The 19,573-nt window shown below is 40.1% G+C and overlaps 1 protein-coding gene across 4 annotated transcripts in view; it reads right to left on the bottom strand.

Annotated features, from left to right (window-relative positions):
- The window catches only part of CADPS (Ca++-dependent secretion activator), a 517,458-nt gene that overhangs the window by 193,442 nt on the left and 304,443 nt on the right, over positions 1–19,573 (bottom strand). For 3 of the 4 annotated variants that reach the window (XM_015406839.1, XM_015406838.1, XM_015406840.1), the window contains exons 10-12: positions 17,748–17,856; positions 15,597–15,809; positions 234–370 (exon numbers count right to left, since the gene is read on the bottom strand). In XM_015406839.1, coding sequence (XP_015262325.1) covers positions 234–370; positions 15,597–15,809; positions 17,748–17,856 — 459 coding nt within the window. The remainder of the gene's footprint in view (positions 1–233; positions 371–15,596; positions 15,810–17,747; positions 17,857–19,573) is intronic. The other variant, XM_015406842.1, reaches the window with a different exon arrangement.

Here is a 19,573-nt window from a genome sequence, read left to right on the forward strand (position 1 = left end):
TATCTAAAAAAGGAAACACAAACTTCTAAGTTGTGCAGAATTGCTAAGGAAAGACAGTAGCTTCAGCACACAATGCTTCTGAAACACAAGTTCTCTCAGGCCAAACTCGGACCTGGTTGTAAGCAGGTGCTTCTTCCACGAATGGCAGTGGCACAGCACACATTTTTTTTTTTTTACCAGATCAGACTTTGGTGCCCAACATTCATATCACATAGACCAAAGAAGATACTTGCCAGACAAGAATAGGAATCATTAAGTCTGTGGTCCAAAGTGAGGCGTTGAAGCATCTCAAAGAGTGCAGCGTGGTCAAAGTTACAGGGATTGGAAGAGATAAATTCATCCATGCCATGCTTTTGAGCTCTATCTGCATCTGTTCATTTATACATATAGAGAAAGACACAATTTAGAGAAACAGGTTGCCATTGCATCAGATGCATCAAATACACACCATGAAGCACGAGAACTAAGGTGCTCCCAAGCTTCCAGCTGAACGCCAGGCTCCGAGCCTCTATCAAATATAGTCTTCAGCTTCCATTGTCAACTTGCAGCACTTACTGATTGCTTTACTGCCTTCAGGCCAAAAATTCTAGAAATGGTGCATGATCTCCCACTCATCAGAGTGCATTTATTCTGGACTTAATAGGAGAACAAAGAGACTCAGCAGTGTTTCTCTTCTAACCTTACACCAAAAGCAAAGTAGAATCTTGTGATTGCAACAGTCAGCCAGCTCCTATTTATTTATTTCTAATTAATTGTAATAGATTCTGCCATTCTAAGGAAATATTCTCTATTTGGCTAAGCATTAGATTGGAATGGAGGGGGGGAACGGACCCAAATACCATCCATTATGTTATTTCTGCTCAGCAGGCAGTTATACCTATGGGTTTTTTAAAAATTGTCTGTTTACAGCAGATTCTAAAACTTTTCTGAAAGAAACAACCAAAACAACAACAAAAAAAGGCTGCTCCTCTACACATGGCTGGTGAGTTACACTGATATTTCAGAGATAATCCTTTGATTATTTGTGGATACAAGACAGTGCAGCAATTGCCATCGCAAAAGACAAAATTATCTCAGGGTTCAGCTTGTGATCAGTCTTTTTTTTTTTTTAAGGGGGGGGTTTGCATCCACAATGCAGCCTGATTCTATGTATTTGCTCAGAGGGAAGGTTCCACTTAATTCAATTAAATTTCATCTCGAGTAAGTGCAATAAAGCCTTGGAACCTTAATTTATTTTTTTCTTTGGCAAACTCACTCTTGTCATTTTTTAAGATGGCACTTTTTGGCAGCAGGATTCCTAAACACTCAGCTAATCATTAGCCACATTAAAGAATTTAACATATACCTAAATTGAACAGTCTGGGGCACGGCTGCAAGGGAGGTTCTTCCCACTCCCAATATGGATGTTTTGTTTTAGGAGAAGCAAGCAACCAAATAAATGCCGGCTTTCCTCTCCTTCAGCTCTTTCCCCCATTTGATTAAGACTTCTGCTACATGAGGTCTCACCCAAATCCTTAACAAATAGAGCAGGAAAGCAGGATTTAAATCCCCATCTTGTTTACAGCTTCTTTAGGGTCTTAAAAGAATTAGCAAAGCTGAAGGGCACAATAACACACTTAAATGAAGACCTCCTGTTTTTCAGGGATGGTTCTCACTTCAAAAGCACAACAAGGAATACAAGACAGCAATGGGAGCTGTGCTCTTCAGGAAACAATCAGCGATTTCTGCAAAAGGTTTCTTTAAGTAGGAAGTGCTGCACCTATTTACAAATCGCTTTGTGAATGCCTGGATCATATATTAATGAATTCGAGGAGCCCCCTCTTTAAATACAAGAGAAAAATCCTTTCTATTCTGTTGCTAAAAGACACTGAATGGCTACATGTGCAAAGTGTGAAACACAAAATCCTGCAATTAATTGAAAAGAAATAGCTAATTTGGCAAGTGACATGCATTTTCTTGATTATGCAGCTTTCAGACTGGGCCTTATGGACTGATCCTGTCCCTGTTTACTTATAAGTAAATCCCACTGACTTATTACTACACATAAAGCACCTTGAATGTTCATGACACTATACAGGGTTCAAGAAGACGGGCCCCTCAAAGTTAGGTGGGATGTATTATTAAGTGTGCACAGGATTGCAGCTTTTTTCTAGAACATAATGTATGTTATTCTGGAAGGGTATTTCCCCCCCCAAATTTAGTTCAATGACTAGTTCCCCATTTGTCTTTTAACAACAACTCTGAATTCAGAGTTGCACATCTCCAGAGTAACATCATTATCATGAAAGACACAGCTTTATGTTGAGTTGAATATTGCCAACAGTTTATTTTGTATCAGTTTAGGGGCAGGGGTTATCTGTGTGTGAGTGACAAAATACTTGCACATAAACCTGTCTAGTTCCCACTGACAGCCAAAAGACTTAAATAATACCATGGCTTTACAGGATAGGGGACAAATCTGTAAATTTACTCTTCCCCCTTGAGGCATAAGATCTACCCTAACCTTGGGTTTCATATTGCAACACACTATCAACACACCAATTGGCTGGTGTCTATCCGTTCTGACAGATCGTGCCCCATCCCTCTTCTGTCCCTTTGGGCCAAGATCGATTTGATTAATCTGAATATACTATTAAAGGTCCCCCCCCCCAATCTGTTCCCTTCCAATTTCAACTTCTAGCACCCAGTTTTTAAAATAATAATAATAAAAAAATAGATTCACAGTTTTAACAGTCTGTATCAAGCTTTTTAATGATTTAAATAGTCAGACTGTGGCGTTCAAATTTCCCTGAGTAGACTGCAAGCTGACAAATTGGCTGGAGGCCTTCACTTGCCAGTTCTGCTCAGATATTTTATGACTTTTTCAATTACGAGCCACTGTGCCTTGTCAATCCTGATACTTTAATAAGGAGGCCAGGGTAAATTGGCTACATGTTTGAAGGACCCCTCATCCTCTTTTGGGTAGAATCCTGTGCTGCTGTCTTAATAGTTGACTCTGCTTTAATAGCTTTTATAAATGAAATGAACCTTTAGATGATTTTTAACCAGAAAAAGCTTACACAAGACCCTTATCACCACACATGAAGAGAGAGGCCGGGGAATGTGGCCAGTTTGGCTTTGACAGTGGGTGGAGTCACCATTTTCTTTTTGCACAGTAAAAGCTTAAGAATGGGATCAATGCATGCTTGGATGACCATTACCTTTTTTTTTTTTTTTACAAGGCTAAAGAACTGTACTTACTATGAATGTGTGCATGAATTCATTCCCTAGTGCTGCCTGCTATATCTAGAATGAGGCACAGCTGGGACAAATGTGGTTGTTTGGGCATCACTGCCTCAGACTCTCCTGAGGTAAGAAATAACAGCAAACTGCAGATAGGCAGTTTTAACATAGCAACTTGACAGTACCTCACATAGACCTCCATCCAGCCCCCAAGTGATCTGCCTGTCATCACATTTCTTCAACTCCTTCTCCTTCTCCCTTCATGCTACCGAGTCAGCTATCTGTCCCATTCCATTGCAGCCTGACCTACGTACCCCAATGTACCTGTATCCAGTCCCGTACTGCCTTGACACTGGACCATTCTGATCCTCCTTGGTTTTGTGTCTGAATCCCACATCTGAGGTTTGATTTAGACAAAACAGCACACTGTTTGTTAAAATAATGGAAAGTACCACTTCAGTCTGCAATTGGGAAGACTGAATGTCTGACTGTTCCCTCACATTAAAAAAAGAATTTCTGAATATGGAAAGCTAAAATGCTAGCAATAGTTCTAGACCATTACTTCTCTGATATCCTGGTTTTCTGTGTGTAGGGGCTTGTTTCTGAGAGGAGGGGGTATTTATAAATGCTACTCTGTCAGAGGCAGTACCTTGTTGAGGGCCTCAACACTCACCATCCCACCATGCCATTGCCTTGGTTGTGAAAGTGTAAAGCCTTGGAACTGGTTCCCAGAAGCATGTCCAAGCCAAAGCTTATTGTTCCTGTTTGTGACAATTTGGGGCATTTCAGATGATGAACCCTTTCATGAGGCCAGTTTCTATGCAGATATCCACCCTAATATAACTGCCAAGATGACAACTAATTGTCCCATTGTGGGCTAGGTTAGCAATTTTGTGAGTACAGCTTAGATCAGGGGTGTCAAACATAACCCTGGACGTGGCCCGTCCAGGGCTCTTATGTGGCCCAGGAGCAACTGCTGCAAGGGAGGGAGTTCTGGGGGGGAGTGGGCAGAGCCACTGCACTGTAGCTTCAGAATGGCAGACCAACTTCACCTGCAGCAGGGAAGCAGTATGGGAGCATCTTTCCAGTCCATGGGGCCTTGCAGTGAGGATACACCGACATGGAGTTTACCAACTGCTGTCCTTTGTACAGTTTATATCTCCGGCACCTGGCATTACATTACCATGATACACATGGTCCGGCCCAACAAAGTGACAAACAAATGAGTTTGACACCTCTGGCTTAGGTATATCAAACAGCCCATAGGGTTGCTAGCTCCAGGTTGGGAAATTCCTGGAGATTTTGGGCGTGGGGCTTGAGGAGGGTGGGGCTTGGAGAGGGGAGCCATAGCATCCAAAGCAGCCATTATCTCCAGGTGAACTGATCTCTGACGACTTGAGATCAGTTGTAATCCCAAGAGATCTCCAGCCACCACCTGGAGGCTGGCAACCCTATAAGTGTCTTTATCCTACTGAAAATGTAACAATTGGCAAGTTTTTTTAAAAGCCTCTCAAAGGTTGCAACCACACACACGAAACAATCCACTTTCAATGCACGTTCCAACTGGATTTTGCCAGTTCACACAGTAAAATCCAGTTAGAAAGTGCATTGACAGTGGATTGAAAGTGGATTATTTAGTGTGTGTGATCGCAGCTAAACTCTAGAATATTTTATGCCACTTCGTATCTATGATGTGATTCACATAGGCTGGAGAGCACAGGGCCAAAATCAGTCTTGTGGTCAGGTTCTGCTCATGCGGAGACAGGTTTATGTGAACCCGTGTCTCCATATTTATTTATACAATTTATTTATACAATCACTGCAAATTGCCTTATCTCATGTAGCCCTTTCCAGAGTTGTTGGGATTATGCAGGCTGCAGCAACCAGTTGTGCAGTATCTATGTGCTGATACTGGTCTATATAGGAGGTCTGTGTGTAGCCTCATTTGGCCCTCATTTGAACTGCTAGCAAATATAAACTGGTCCTACCTGTATCCCTCTGTTGCAGTGACCTTGAGACTATAAATGGTATTTCTGAGTTTGAATGATCATGATATAATACAAAGAAGGGCAATTAGCATGAATTACTTGCAAAGAGTGCTAGTGACATCATTATGTTGCTGATGTTGAAGGGAGAGCCAGTTTGGTGTAGTGGTTAAGTGCGCGGCCTCTAATCTGGGAGATCTGGGTTTGATTCCCCACTCCTCCACTTGCACCTGTCTGGATGATCTTGGGCAAGCTGTAGTTCTGATAAGTGCTGTTCCTGAAAAAGAGCAGTTTCTGTCAAGAGCTCTCTCAGCCCCGCCTACCTCACAGGGTGTCTGTTGTGGGGAGGGGAAGGGAAAGGAGTTTGTAAACTGCTCTGAGACTCCTTTGGGTAGTGAAGGGCGGGGTATAAATTCAATCTCCTCCTCCTCTAGTTTTTAGGCAAAAGTCTATGGTTTGAGCCCAATTTTACCATGGAGTTTTGCCCAAAAACTAGAGCGTCACCCCTCAACATCAGCAACATGAATTACTTCTGGGTGATGTCATTATGTTGCATTTGTGGGCATTTGTGGGTGGGGTTCCCCCCTGTCTGCCAGCTGGCTGGTGGCAGAAAGAGGCCCACAAAAACGGGGCAAACCCTGCCTGGACAGGGGTTTGGCAATTTTAAAGATAAGTTCTTATGCAATGAGTCCAAATAATGTTCACTGATCATTATGTATAAGAACACAACAATATTGAAGGATCACAGATTGCCCTCTTAGACATGAGGGTAAAAAATGGGGAGAAGAGCCTGCATAGGTTTGGCCTTACCTAAAAATCAAACATGGTTTGAACTGGAGATTGATTTGGAAAACGATTATATTGCAAATGAGATATCCAGATATAATTAAGATAGCTATACTTCCTTACTGTTTTTGGAATATCTAGCATCTATATTAGAGAGCAAAACATTAATTAGTATCCTACATTGGCAATACTATTTTTTTTAAACACCCTATAAAATAACTGTACCCGCAAGCTGTTTTAAGGGTTTTTGATTGGCTTCCATTTTTAGCAAGTGTTGATTTGGCTGGGGCAGAAATACAGATATTACTTGCACTAAAACATTTCTCTGTCTAGGAAAAGCAAAGCATGGTATCTAAATCTATTGTTCCTTCCACCTTACCTTCTGCTGTAATTTAAATTACAGACCCAAAGCTACATATGGAACGAATGGTTTCAATACAGTTACCACAAACTGTATTAAAACACATTCTGTGTAGTCTGTAAAAGATTTTAACCAATTATCAAATATAATTAGGCAGTCCTATGCCCTTACCAAGATGTAGAAATAACTGCTAAACATCTTAAATTAATCACTGGTCCTAGGCAATATTATTGATTCTAAAACACTGAGATCTTTTTAGCCATATAACTATGTAGATATGTTTGTGTTCAAGTATTTGGCATTAGGATTTCATTGAAAGTTGTGCTGTAGGGCAAGGTAATGGGTTGTTCAAGGACAAAAGTCAGTAATAAGAGACTGGCATCACAAACAATACTGACTCCTTTGCAAGTTTTGGTTTCTAGTCTTTGATAGTTCAATGCTTCTTGCTAAACATTTGTCTTTTTTGTTGTTTGCATTTAAACATTTTAAAAAGATATTGGCTGATCCAAGGGGTGATCTTCAGTCTCCTGCTTTGTCTCTCCCTATTCCCCTCAAAAGCTTTCCCAACGATTGACGGACCTACTGGAGTGGCAGTCTATTAGGTGCCAAGGGGTTGCCACCAGAAGGGAAAATTTACCCTTCCCCCAGAGTGTGCATTCACAAGTCTCTAGAGGATCCTGTTAATAGTGGGGTTAACAACTGTCATAATAATCCTTTACTGTTGTTAATGGTATTTTTATATATGCTGGGAATGTGTGAAAAGTTGCACTGGTATAAGGAAGAATTTTGAAAAGAAAATCCTCTCCCATCCTGTAAGGTTGGTTGTAAGAAGATCACTTTCAGTACGAAATCTACTGATCACAGTAGATAGAAATGTCTGAATCTTTCTCTTTTTAATTTTTTTCTTACCAATTTCTTGTAATTTAGACACATTTTGATGAAGCCCCACAAATGAATGCAAAAATGCCATAACATTTCCTGTTTAAAAAAAAGGCTACAGCATGGTAATTCCACCATTTGAATCTGGATTTATTGATTTTTACATGGGAAACGAGTTAGCTTTGTTTTAGCCTGAAAGGAAAATGAGCATCCGAGTACATTTTTAGAACAGATTTGTTTATTTTCCCCCCACCACCAACTATCCAATTGTAAATTAAAAGGTGACTTTGTATTTTATTCATCTGGAAAATGTGTACTTGTCATATCTGCTTGACGTTACACGAATGAAGTTATGGTTTGGACAGTAACAAACAATGACACTAGTCAACCTCATCAGTAGACATGAAATAAAGGAATGACAATGATTGATGGCAGCTATTCATTTACAGATATTTCTAGAAGATTCTTTATTGGCACAGTCAGGCTAGCATGGCAAGTTTTCTTTCTCTCTCTCTCCTTCTCTATCTTAACTCTTCTTCAGCTCTGCACAACAGTGGATAAGAGGGCAAAAGGGACTGCAGGCTATACCAAGCCTCTCGTACACACAGTTGAATGCATGCTTGGAAGCACTGCTACGCTTCTTTGTGACCTCCTAGGTTTAAGTTGAACAGATACACCAAAAATAACTTACTTGTTAACAAAACATCACAGCAAAGTGTCTAACGAGAACAAGCACACACTAGGCTTTTGAGAGAGAGGGGAAGAGAAAAACAAACCCTCAGCAGCATATTGCATGGGTCTAAAAGACTGCCTCACTGGTTCTGTCGGCATTTGGTACAAAATCTAATTATAGGAATATTGCAGCCTCCCTTGCTATTTTAGAGTGTGCCGTAATCTTGCCTCTGGTCTGAAGCCAGCCTGATCAATTAATACAGGACTATGCACTCGAGTAAACTTTCACACAGGACTACAACCCTTCTTTGGCTTTAGTTCAATTACTTGTTATAAAACTGACCATTCTTTACAGCATTTTACTCTCTACAACATAAACAAACATATTTCTTTAATTCTGTTTTAAAACATTTCTCTTCAATAATGCGTTTAAACTGTAAATCACTAAACATATTAAAATCAGAATGGTATTTTAATATTCAATGGGTAAGAGTTTAACTATACCTCAAGAAACTAAACAGTCCAGTGAATAAATAGATTTTTTTTTTTAGAAAAACAAAAAAGTATGCCATTTACCACATTTCGAAAAACTTCATATTAACTAATTAGGGGGAAATATGTTTTGCATTGCTATTAAAAGCCTCAGACAGTGATTTACAGTATATTTTAAAGGTCATGCAAAAAAAGATGTGAAAACTGAATTTGTATTTTAATACTGCATTCCTGTAATGTAGCATGTGCAAGTTGACAATACAAGAAAACAGAGCAGTATTCTCATGAGAGATAAATATAGACTGAAGCAACTAAAAGCACACAAATCATTGAAAAGAAAACTAAGATAGCAATGCGTTCTAATGCAAGAGACAAATAATGCTGTCAGACCAGAATTCATTCATTCTTTTTTCTTAAAAAAAGAAGCAAAATCCAGATTTTTCTACCAAAAAACTATGATCTACTGCCAATCTGATCCTCTTCAGACCTCCCCCACCAACTTAAAACAACCAAACAAAAATTGAATAAAAAATTAAAAAGAATTAAAAAATCGCTAGAAGTGGTGAAGAAATTCTGCCTGGTATCCAGTGTATGGAAGGAAAGAAAGGAAAAGAAAAAAAAGGAGTATTGTCTTATGGTCAGGAGGTATGAATTCACCTGCTCCATCATTTATTGCATTCAGAATACTCCAGTCACATAGTTGCCAGCTCTCATGACCAGTAATAGCTCTAATTCCCTCTTAAGTAAAGGTACACTCACCATGTGTTTGAGGAGCAGCTTTTTAAACATGAACAAAAAATTAATACAGCAGAGCATTAAGAATTAACATGGAGGGGGAAATATTCTATTATTAGAAAGGATCCAGCTTGTCTTTTTTTAAAAGCCCAATATTTTATAGGAAAAAAGTAAACAATAGGTCATCTAAAAGCTTTTTTAAAAAGCATTTTTTTAAAAAATGTTTGCTTTGTTATCATTTGAGATCACATGCCAAACGTTCATTTTTAATGGATTTTCTGGGTGGTGGCAGTGGTGGAAGAGGGTGGGAAGGCGTGGACGGAATAACGGAAGAAACCCTATTGTGACAAACTTATTGTATCTCTTCGCTATGTGGTACATATATAGATACATATATAGATATATATGTACATACAATATATATGTATACCCAGAGGCAAAAAAAGAAGTTCTATCCAAATGATTACCACCCCCCAACCTACATTTGACTTATAGATATTTGGAAGCTGCCAACCAATAAGGGTTCATGCTTGCACCCACAGGGAATTTTTATTATTATTGTTAATGTTTCCCCTTCAACAAATTATACCTTCTCTCATTGGACTTACTACCCTACCTTTCTGTTCTTGGGCATGTCCAGGGTTAACACCATTCTGCTGGTGCACTTATACCATGCTATTCATTGGGTAGGGAAAACCAAAAACAAACAAAACAAAAACAAAACAAGAAAAAAGAAACCCAAAAGAAAAGAACAGTAGATTGGCAAAGTGCAGAATGATCTATTGTCAGGCATTAAAGCAGTCAAAACTAGATGTCAATTCCATGAAAGAAAAGAAAGATAATAGTTACAGTCTCATTGTGATGTTAATTCATATTTACAACCTTGGGATGAAAAAAAATAGGCAATGTTAATGGTTGGCTTTTACTAAGAGGATCAGTTGATGCCAATATGAAAGCCAGGGAGAGAAGGCAATTATGCAAACACCACATGCATCCTAATTTCAGTATGGAAGCTTACATTTCAAACCTAAATTCAGGAAAATAATATGGAAAGTTTTACTACAAAATCTAAACATGAGAAAGATTTAATAGGAAAAAAAGCACATTGCATGTGTCAGATAATCGACTCTGATTATCTGAGCTGTGCTAGCTACAGGGAAGCACTTACCCTTGAGTCCAGCTAGAAGTTAGCAGGGTAAGAAGGAACAAACCAGAATAACATAAAGACTAGCAACAAGGCTCAGGAAAGCAGACAGGAGTTCTAACCTAGCAGCTAGAGTACTTGGGTTCAAGCAAAGAATGAAACAAAAATCAGAAAATTAAACTGAAAGGAAAAAAACTTAAAAAGAATATAAGAACAAACAACAACACTTAACAGCTGAAAATTTCTTATGATGCTCAATAAACCTATCCATATCAATATATATAATATATATATAAAGGGTGAAACAAAGAATCACAACTTCTCAAAAGGAACAGCCAAATCTTTTGCACATGATATGATCAACATCATTAAATAGAACAAAGCTTCAAAAGAAACTGAAATGAAGTAGAAAAAGAAAAGGGAAACCACAAGTGATATGTGAAACAATTACTGAACAATCTTTCATGTTTAAAAGAACTTTAAAATAATTTTAAAAATGAAATCTGTGGCATTGTGTTTGTATGAGTGAGTGTGTGTGTGTGTGTGCGCATGTGTGAATTCTGGTTAGTGTACCAGTAATAATACAGAATGGACAAAAATTAATATCCCCAGACAAGTGGCCATTTCATAAAACGTAAATATATTGTCAAAGGGTATTGTGCATTCTTTTGGCGGTAAAGAGCAAATGGCTTTGGGATTTTTGTTTTCCTTTTGAAGAGAGCAGATAACAAGATAAAACTTCTAAATTAGTTATTTTATAAAAGCAAAAAACAGCAAAAAGTACCAGTCACCCATAAAAAAGGGATTGTAAAACTGATGAATAGCAGGATCTATTGTTTTCTGCATTGAAAATGCACATAAAATACACTCCATTTTTTTTTAAAGAGCTATCTGTTTCATTCAAAGTTGGAAGCCAGCTAACAAATGGGAAGTCAATCGTCACATAAAGTTCACATTTGCTAAGTCAAATTAGGTGGGAACCAAATGAATTCAGTATTATTCCTAAGTTTCCCAACTCTAAAGTGTATTGTTCTCAAGTTTCTGTTTTACAGACAGCTTCATCATATGACCGGAACACAAAGCAATTTTGCCATCTTTAGGCAATTTATGTTATCCATGGAAGTATTAACAAAATTTTTAGACTAATTAAAAAAGCTTATAATGTGTATTTTCTTTACAAGTCTTTCATGTACTGAGAACTACATCCTACCGTGAACAAGGAAACGTAAATAAAAAGAATATGCAAGCTAAATGCACAAGAATAAAAGCATTTCACAACGCTCCTTACCTTTTGGCAGGCAAACAAGAAAAAAAACCCTTTAAAATGCAATACTTGATTTATATTGGAACTGAATGAGTTGCTTTATTGAACTATAATATCTGACAGTCATCACCATGTGTGCATAAAAAGGACTCATTTTTGGTATTCTAAGTGCATATATGACTTTATTGCCCACTGATATATAGGTATTTTTAAAAAGAGCTTGGTATTCTGACACAGGAGTAAATGCAAATATGCAGGCATTAAGAAGCATGACCCTTCACAGCCCGAGCTTACTCGAATTCTGGTGAGCACAAAAAGCAGCAGAGATGCATGGGTTTAGGCAACAAGGCCTGTGCGCATGTTAAGCGTTTGCAAGACCTTGAGTTCAGCACATTCCATCCTTGTGCACTCCGTCTCAAGATAAAGAAATGAAACTGATCACGTTTACCTCTTGGTAGTTTTTCCACTTACCAGATTCTTGGTTACCTCTAGCATCCTCTAGTGGTAGATTTGCAGCTACCTACAGCCATACAAGTTACCAATTAGTAACTTGCACCTGATCAGGTCATTAAAATTCTGCATTCTTTAACCCTCACAACATTTTGCTATGACTGTCTTGTAGGAAGTATCTGTTAATTTCTATCACTTTATAAGACAACAAAGAGGAAGCTAGAAAACATGGGAATGCATACAAAGATTGCCTCCATCTTCCCTCTCCTATTTGCTGTCATACCTTGTGACACTCATTTAGAGACAAGTTTCTGGAATGGAATCTCATTCAAATGTCCTGTGTGCTACTACAGCAAGATGAAAAATGTGCAGAAGTCCACTTTGGTTTCTACATTTCTTCCAGTTCCCTTTCTTATGTCTAGAAGGAAGGAATTAAATTGCCAAACCAGGAAGTAAAAAAAGAATTGCCAAAGAACTCCTATCACACAGTGTTCACCTTATTCCTCTTAACAAGTATCACCAGCTGTTCACCTTCGGGAAAGTGGATGCTGAGCATACTGTTTCAGTGTTAGAATCTAGGGACCCAGATCATTAGGTACATTATATCTAGGTAATGAAGTGAGCAGTTGCCACATATTCTATTCACGGAGGTAATGCACAATAATGCATAATCTGAGTGTAACATTGCTAGGCGGAAGAAAAATAAAATCTGAAAAAGTCTGTCAGCTGACAGTGTGACATCAGTTCTGGAAAAAGCCAGCAGTGACATCTTGCCTCTTTAGAAACTGGCTTACTATTGAGTTTCAGCCGGTTCCTAGAAAGGAAGTGATGTTACACCATTGCCTGATACCTCCCATGTCCCAGCCTCTTAGTTTCCTGCTGGTTGCCAGGCCAGTCCTGGCAACCCTATCTGCATGACATGGTCTATAGATGGTCTGTATGGCCCCTTCCAACTCTATGATTCTATGACATATCTGTGTCTTCCCTTTTTTGCCTTGAAATTTGATTCACATGGAGTTGCAAAATACAGGGCTGAAAGCAGGGGATAGACGGGGGGGGGACTGCATTCTGTGTTATGCTTCGTTGATCCCCAAGTAATGGAGTAATCTGGTGCAATGGAACTCATCTAGATTTTCCACTGCCCCATTTTTTGACTGGTGGACCCTCCCAGTATATATCAATTTCTGAAGTTAAGCCAATCCCTTTCCCCTATGATAGCAACACTGGAAAGGGATGATGAGGAGAAAAAGGGGGCAGAGCAAGTACCTAGGAAGCAGCATGGACGTTCAGGCCTCTTGTCATGGAGACTTCCAGGACCTAGGAAATTTGGATGTCTCAAATTTGGTATTAGCAAAGGAAACACCTGTTTTTTAATCGTGTCAAAGGAGGTACATCTGGGGCTGAAAAATGAAGTCCAAAAATGAAGTCTCTGATATCTCTCAAAACTTCTTTTCAGAAGAGAGGTTAAAACTTGGAAGTCTTTAATTAATTCTGGAGACAAATTTAAGGCATCGCACAAGGCATAGAGTCAACTGAAGCCAAATTAGGTTGCTTTTACCTCGTGTTGCATCCTCATAGTTACAACCTCTTGCTAGTCACAGAAGAAGAAGAGACTGAATTTATACCCTCCCCCCTTCACTCAGAGCCGCTTACAATCACCTTCCCTTCCTCTCCCCACAACAGGCACCCTGTGAGGTAGGTGGGGCTGAGAGAGCTCGGAGAGAACTGCTCTTGAGAAAACAGCTCTGAGAGAACTTGTGACTGACCTAAGGTCACACCAGCAGCTGCATGTGGAGGAGTGGGGAGTCAAACCCGGTTCTCCAGATTAGTGTCTGCCACTCTTAACCACTATACTGAAATGAAAATCAAGCTTTGCTGGACATTAGTTATCAAACACGGGTAAGAGTCCAAGCTATGCAGACTTCCAGATGTCACATACATTTTGGGCTGTCCAGCTAGGTAAAGACAGAAAACATGGATGCCAGAGATGGGACTAACACAATCATTGGGAAGACTATAGGGTTACGCAAAGGGAAAAAATTCCTCTGGCCTAGTCTTAGAATAGCTTCCCAGCACTGAAAAAGCAAGGAGAGGCCACCCAACTCCTCCATTTGTTGTTGTTGTTGTTCAGTCGCACAGTCGAGTCCGACTCTTCGCGACCCCATGGACCAGCTCCCGCCAGGCCCTCCTGTCTTCCGCCGTCCTCTGAAGTTGGCTCAATTTCATGTTCGTAACTGCTCCATAGTGTCTTAGAATAAACAGTTCAGAAATGTATGCTGCTACTTACCTTACCTATGCCACATGAGTGTCATATAATTCGAATCATGAACATGGCCTGCTCCTAAACTTTTTTTCTTTATTTGTGCCTAAAGGATAGGGGTAGGGGGTGGGGAGTTGGGGGTGCAACATGCCATTACAAGGCCCAAATGCGGAAGCATTTCAGTCAATCAGTCAGTCATCAGTCAGTCAGTCAAACTGCCACTTAAATCAATGAAAGTTCTCCCTGTGTAACGTATTTAGGTAGTCAAAGGGGAAACATGAAATGAAAACCCTTCAAGCAACCTGCACCATGCCATGTTTTCATTCATACTGAAATGAAAATCAAGCTTTGCTGGGCAATAGGAACGAAACACGGGTAAGAGTCCAAGCTATGCAAACATGTGAAAAAAATATGGTCTCCCTCTCTCTCAAATATTATACATTTTGATAGATTTACTCTGTGGCATATGGAAAAATAAACACTACCAGTAGTGAGAAGTCTATCAACTTGGATATCTCATCTCAGGGCACCTAGGGGCTTGGGGCGGGTTGCATATAAATCCAATAACTAACTAAACGGCGCACAGAGACAGCTATGGATGCGAACCTTTAAAGAAACTTTGTTTTAAATATATGAAAGGCCATATTTTAACTTGGGGTGATGGCTGCTGGTGGGCAGAAGTCACTGTTCTTCTACATACATGTGTTTGATCTAACCATTAAGAGAAAATGATTAAGTAAAAGTTCAAACCTTTATGACCTACAGCTAATTTAAGGGCATAGTAGGTGCACCTGAACTGATGCATTTTCTATATATTTGCTTATAAAAGCAACAAGGGCTGCTCATTGTAAAACTCCGTCCTCTTTTCCCAGGGTGCAAGCTGGTAGTGTGAGTCTGTGCTCCCTTGGATTAAAGCAACAATATTTAACAGACTATAGAATAGCTCTGCATTGCAACATGTAATAGCTGTTTTCTATGGGACTGAACATGGCTCTTCTAGTTACTTTTCCCAGAAGAAATGGAAAGTGGAGAGGAGGAACGAGGAGGGACAGTAGTGTGTACATGGGTGTATTATCGTACAAAGTGCTAGTACGTCCTCCTGAAACTTCTCATACCCTTCTGAAATTTCATCTCTGCATTAATTTCCATCAAGTATTGCATTTTATGCTTTTCTGACAGCTCCCCCAAAGGATTTGTTTCTCACTTTACTGCAAAAAATCCTCAAATGTAAAAGTACACCAATGGAATTTTTAAAAAATGGTTCGTTTTCCCCTGCACATGAATATCTATGCTGAAGCAACCTTTCAGAAACAAATCTTCTGCTTCTAAGAATATATTTTACTTACAAAATTGAGAGATGGGGGCATCTAGCTGGGGTACGTTTCCTCCCTTAGCATTAAGCTTCTGAACTTGAGTGGGTGGCACAGGTTTGTGCGACTGTCCAGTAGCTCGGTACATGGCTTGGACCCACAGGATACGATCCTGCTCATCGTCACTTGCAAAAATCACAGTGTCTCCTTCCTTCACTGCATTGAAAAATGCTCTGCCACCCTCCAAACCTGAAGAAAATACAAAAAATGACAGTCACTGAAACAGCAGCATGAGCAGACACAGTATTCATGGCTTAGATCTACAGATGCAACCAAATTTCAAAAGCTCGCTGGATCAATTTGAATAAATCAATTTCATTTTTTAACATATCCCATATGAGAAATGAACCAGTGAGTCTTTCACACCATTTCCTCTTTCCTTGGGTCAAAAACTTTCTGTTAAAAGTACGCATTTCCCCCAACATTATTTGTATTTCAACTGCATTATCTATGACAACATACATAAGTTTTTTAAAAATAAAGAGAGTCATATGCACTCACTGCTACCTAGATCCTATGAATCTATGATCCTATGAATCCTATTTTGTGCTATGATACTTATCTACTTCCTTTTTCCTGCTGCAGCCTTTGACAACCTCCTCAAAGCCTCTCCTAATGAGCTAGGTGGCTTTTGCTTGGCCAGTGAACACAGGAGGTGGAATTCTGGGGGAAATGGCCTTTATTCAAAAAGAAATTAAGCTAGGATGTCAAACAACAAAAACAACAAAACTCACTGGCAGTCGATGATTCTAAAACATTTTGCAGAAAATCGCCTAATAACAGAATGTGTACAATGACTCTTATTGCACAGTAATAACATGGTTATTAGTTGTTGTAGATTTTCTGGGCTGTATGGCCATGGTCTTGGCATTATAGGACCTGACGTTTCAGCAGCAGCTCTGACTGGCATGCTCAGAGGTATAACACAGAAAGATGGAGTACTCTCTGTGTCAAGGTGAGAAGAGAAGAAAAATGGTAGGCAGGTAATTTATATCTACTCAGGAAGGTGGGGTAGGAGTTCCCCAGGCTGTGACATGGTTAGAGTCAGGGAGCAAAACACTGTTTGCGGGCAAACACAGAATAAGGGGAGTTGACAGTATTGGTGGGGATAATGGAAGGGCAACTTTTGTTATGTGCCACTCAGTCTTTACCCGCTGTAGTCAAGGGCAGTTAACATTTTCCATGCCTGTCTTTGTGGTATAGGTGCTTGATGGGAGGCAGAAGAGTCAGGGCTCTTCTGTATGCACATCCCTCGTCATCTGGGTAAGAACAATCTGGCTCCAAGACCCGGTCTGTCAAACTGTGTACAGCCCTGGTTCTTCCTTGCCAAGCATTTGCTAGTGCTCATGTCCTATCCCCCAAGCTGCTGGGTCAAGGCTAAGGGCACCCCTCAAAGGTTCCTATCCCAACCCCATGAAAGCACCATAGCTCGGGTCTCTGGTCTGAGGTTCACCTTGTCACCCTATTAACTGATTATCCAACCTTAGTGCACTGCTCCCACCAAAGGGATGGACCAGCTTGCTGGCTGGTCCCACCCCATCCCTCCTGCCCAAGACCACATCACCACCAGTATGACTGCCTAAGCCCTTCCCCAATGCTCTCTAAGTACTGTCCATTTGGGAAAGAATCCTGTTTTGCCAGAATCCCCAAAGCAGGATTATGGCTAGAGAGAAGCATGGTTCCTTCCTCATTTCTCTCAAGGCATAGCACTTCTGCTGCCCATCTTTGAGAGACTGCTCACCAGATCAAAGCTGGAAGAAAGAACCATGTGACTTCTCTTTTCTCAAAACCAGTAATCTCATACTAGGGATAGATGAAGAAGAAAGACGTTCTACCCACTTCGGCAGTCAGGCAATTGCCCATGGCTACAATTTAGAGACTGTTATGAATGGGAAGGCCTAGACAGTTTTATTAATTACACGGAAGTATGCTGCACTGAAATCAATAGGAGTTATCACATAATATGGCTAGCGTGAGAAGGCTCACTAGGATACCATTTAAGAAGAAACCCTCCTGCAGCATCTATAAAATAAGAGTTCTGCATCAAAGTGCGCAGGAATAAAAAGTAGCTGTAATTGGGGGGTCCATAACTGTTCAGCAAACAAACATATGAGCAATGTTGTCTACCTGGTTGTGGGTCCGTGTAGTCCACTGTGTATCCATCAAGCTGCAGCAGCTCTTGTGGCTCAGCTTTTTTCTCTCGGTAGCTGCACATAGCAAATGTATATTGACTAACCTGCAGAAAATCATAAAGCTTAGCATCAAGCAAACTAGAGTAGACATTTCTGAAGTGGCAAATAGTTGTACATTCACATTTCATCTCAGTTGAAAAGCTAATGCGTGAAATCTCTCCACTGTCACAATCTGGGATCCCATCCAATCTGTTTCCTACAATACAATAGCACAGATTTCTGTTTTGTGGGTGGCGACTTTTCATGTTAAGGGCGCAGAGCAATGCAGCGCTGTAGCCTCTTGATCAGCAAACACTCCTTGAAACATTCTTTTATGCCGAGCAGCCTTTGGATGAATGGCTTTTAGAGACAGGGATGGAAAATGGGAAGCAAATTGAACAGGTATGTATAGGCTAATAATGCAAGTTGCCTGTGGTCGAGAGTGGCCTACAAACAAGTTTCAAAGCTAGCGTTTTAAGAAGGCCACTTTACACTTCATGTTTTTAAAGAATACACCTAAGATTTTTTTTAAAGTGCATAACATAAAAAATAAGGTGTGAATATATCTGAAAACATCTGAAAGTTTTTGAAAAGGTGGGATTTGTTCCGTCTTATGGCTAAGTGTACAACTGGTGGCCAGACTGGGTTTGTTACTCTGTTGTTTATGGAATGCCTTGACCGTCCTGAAATAGGTCTGTTTCATTATAAAGCTGATCGGCAAAGTGGAAGTATTCTTGCACGAGACATGCTCTGGGTGAAATATTAATATCTGTGTGCCCTTACAGGTCCACAAGAAACTAGTGATGGTTCATGGGCACTTAGTACCTGTGGCTTTAATGACATCACCAGAAACATTGCTGACATGGAGCAGAATGCTACTTAACATGCATGGCATGCCACAGTGCATCCCAACATGTTTAGAATCATTGGCTCTTCAGTAGGGGGATGTAAGATAATTTTGTAAACTTGATCCACAGGTAGCAGGTCCTTATAGGTATGGTATATGTGTCCTGCATGTGTCAGATTTTTCTTTTTATCTGACTTCCAGACAAGAGTCTGAGCATAACCACACACATGCAACCCTCATTGGGAACTCTATTGTCAGGCATGTGAGGTTGATTCAGATTGGGACCATCACATGCAAGGAGAAGAGGCTACAGCCTTCATCCCAAATGCCATTTTCTCAACCAGTGGAAGCTAGTTGCCTTGTTGGGAGATGCAGGTATGCTGATGTGGTACATGAGGCCTTTCCCAGTTGGTCAAATAGGGTTCTCCAGGGCTGTTTCAGGTCAGGAAAACAACATTTATTTGTTTAATTCATTCATACTCCACATTTTTCTCCAATGGATACCCAAAGTGGCTTACAGTATCCTCCTGTCTTCCATTTCATCTTCACAACTACTCCATGAGGTAGGTTAGACTGAGAGAATGTAACTGGCCCAAGGTCACCCAGCGAGTTTCCATGGCACAAGTGTGGATTCGAGCCTGGGTCTTTCAGATACTAGTTTGACCCTCTTCCCACAACATGGATCTGATTATTCCTGGGCTCAACACTGATTAAGGCCTGTAGGCTAAATGAGCACTATTATTAAAGTAAAGTATTCCTGGGCTCATATACGGGGAGATAATCTTTCACAGGTTGTACGTGATAGTCTTGCACAGGTGATAAATGTGCTAGTCTTGCACAGGTGACATCCCTTGCCTAACTAAATCCCATTTGGTTGCCTACAGAGGACATCTAAGACTAGCACAGGTGGAAATATTTTGGAATAGCGTGAAAAC

Source organism: Gekko japonicus, unplaced genomic scaffold (assembly GCF_001447785.1).
Source record: "Gekko japonicus isolate JY-2015 unplaced genomic scaffold, Gekko_japonicus_V1.1 scaffold899, whole genome shotgun sequence".
In the NCBI taxonomy this organism is placed as follows: domain Eukaryota; kingdom Metazoa; phylum Chordata; class Lepidosauria; order Squamata; family Gekkonidae; genus Gekko; species Gekko japonicus.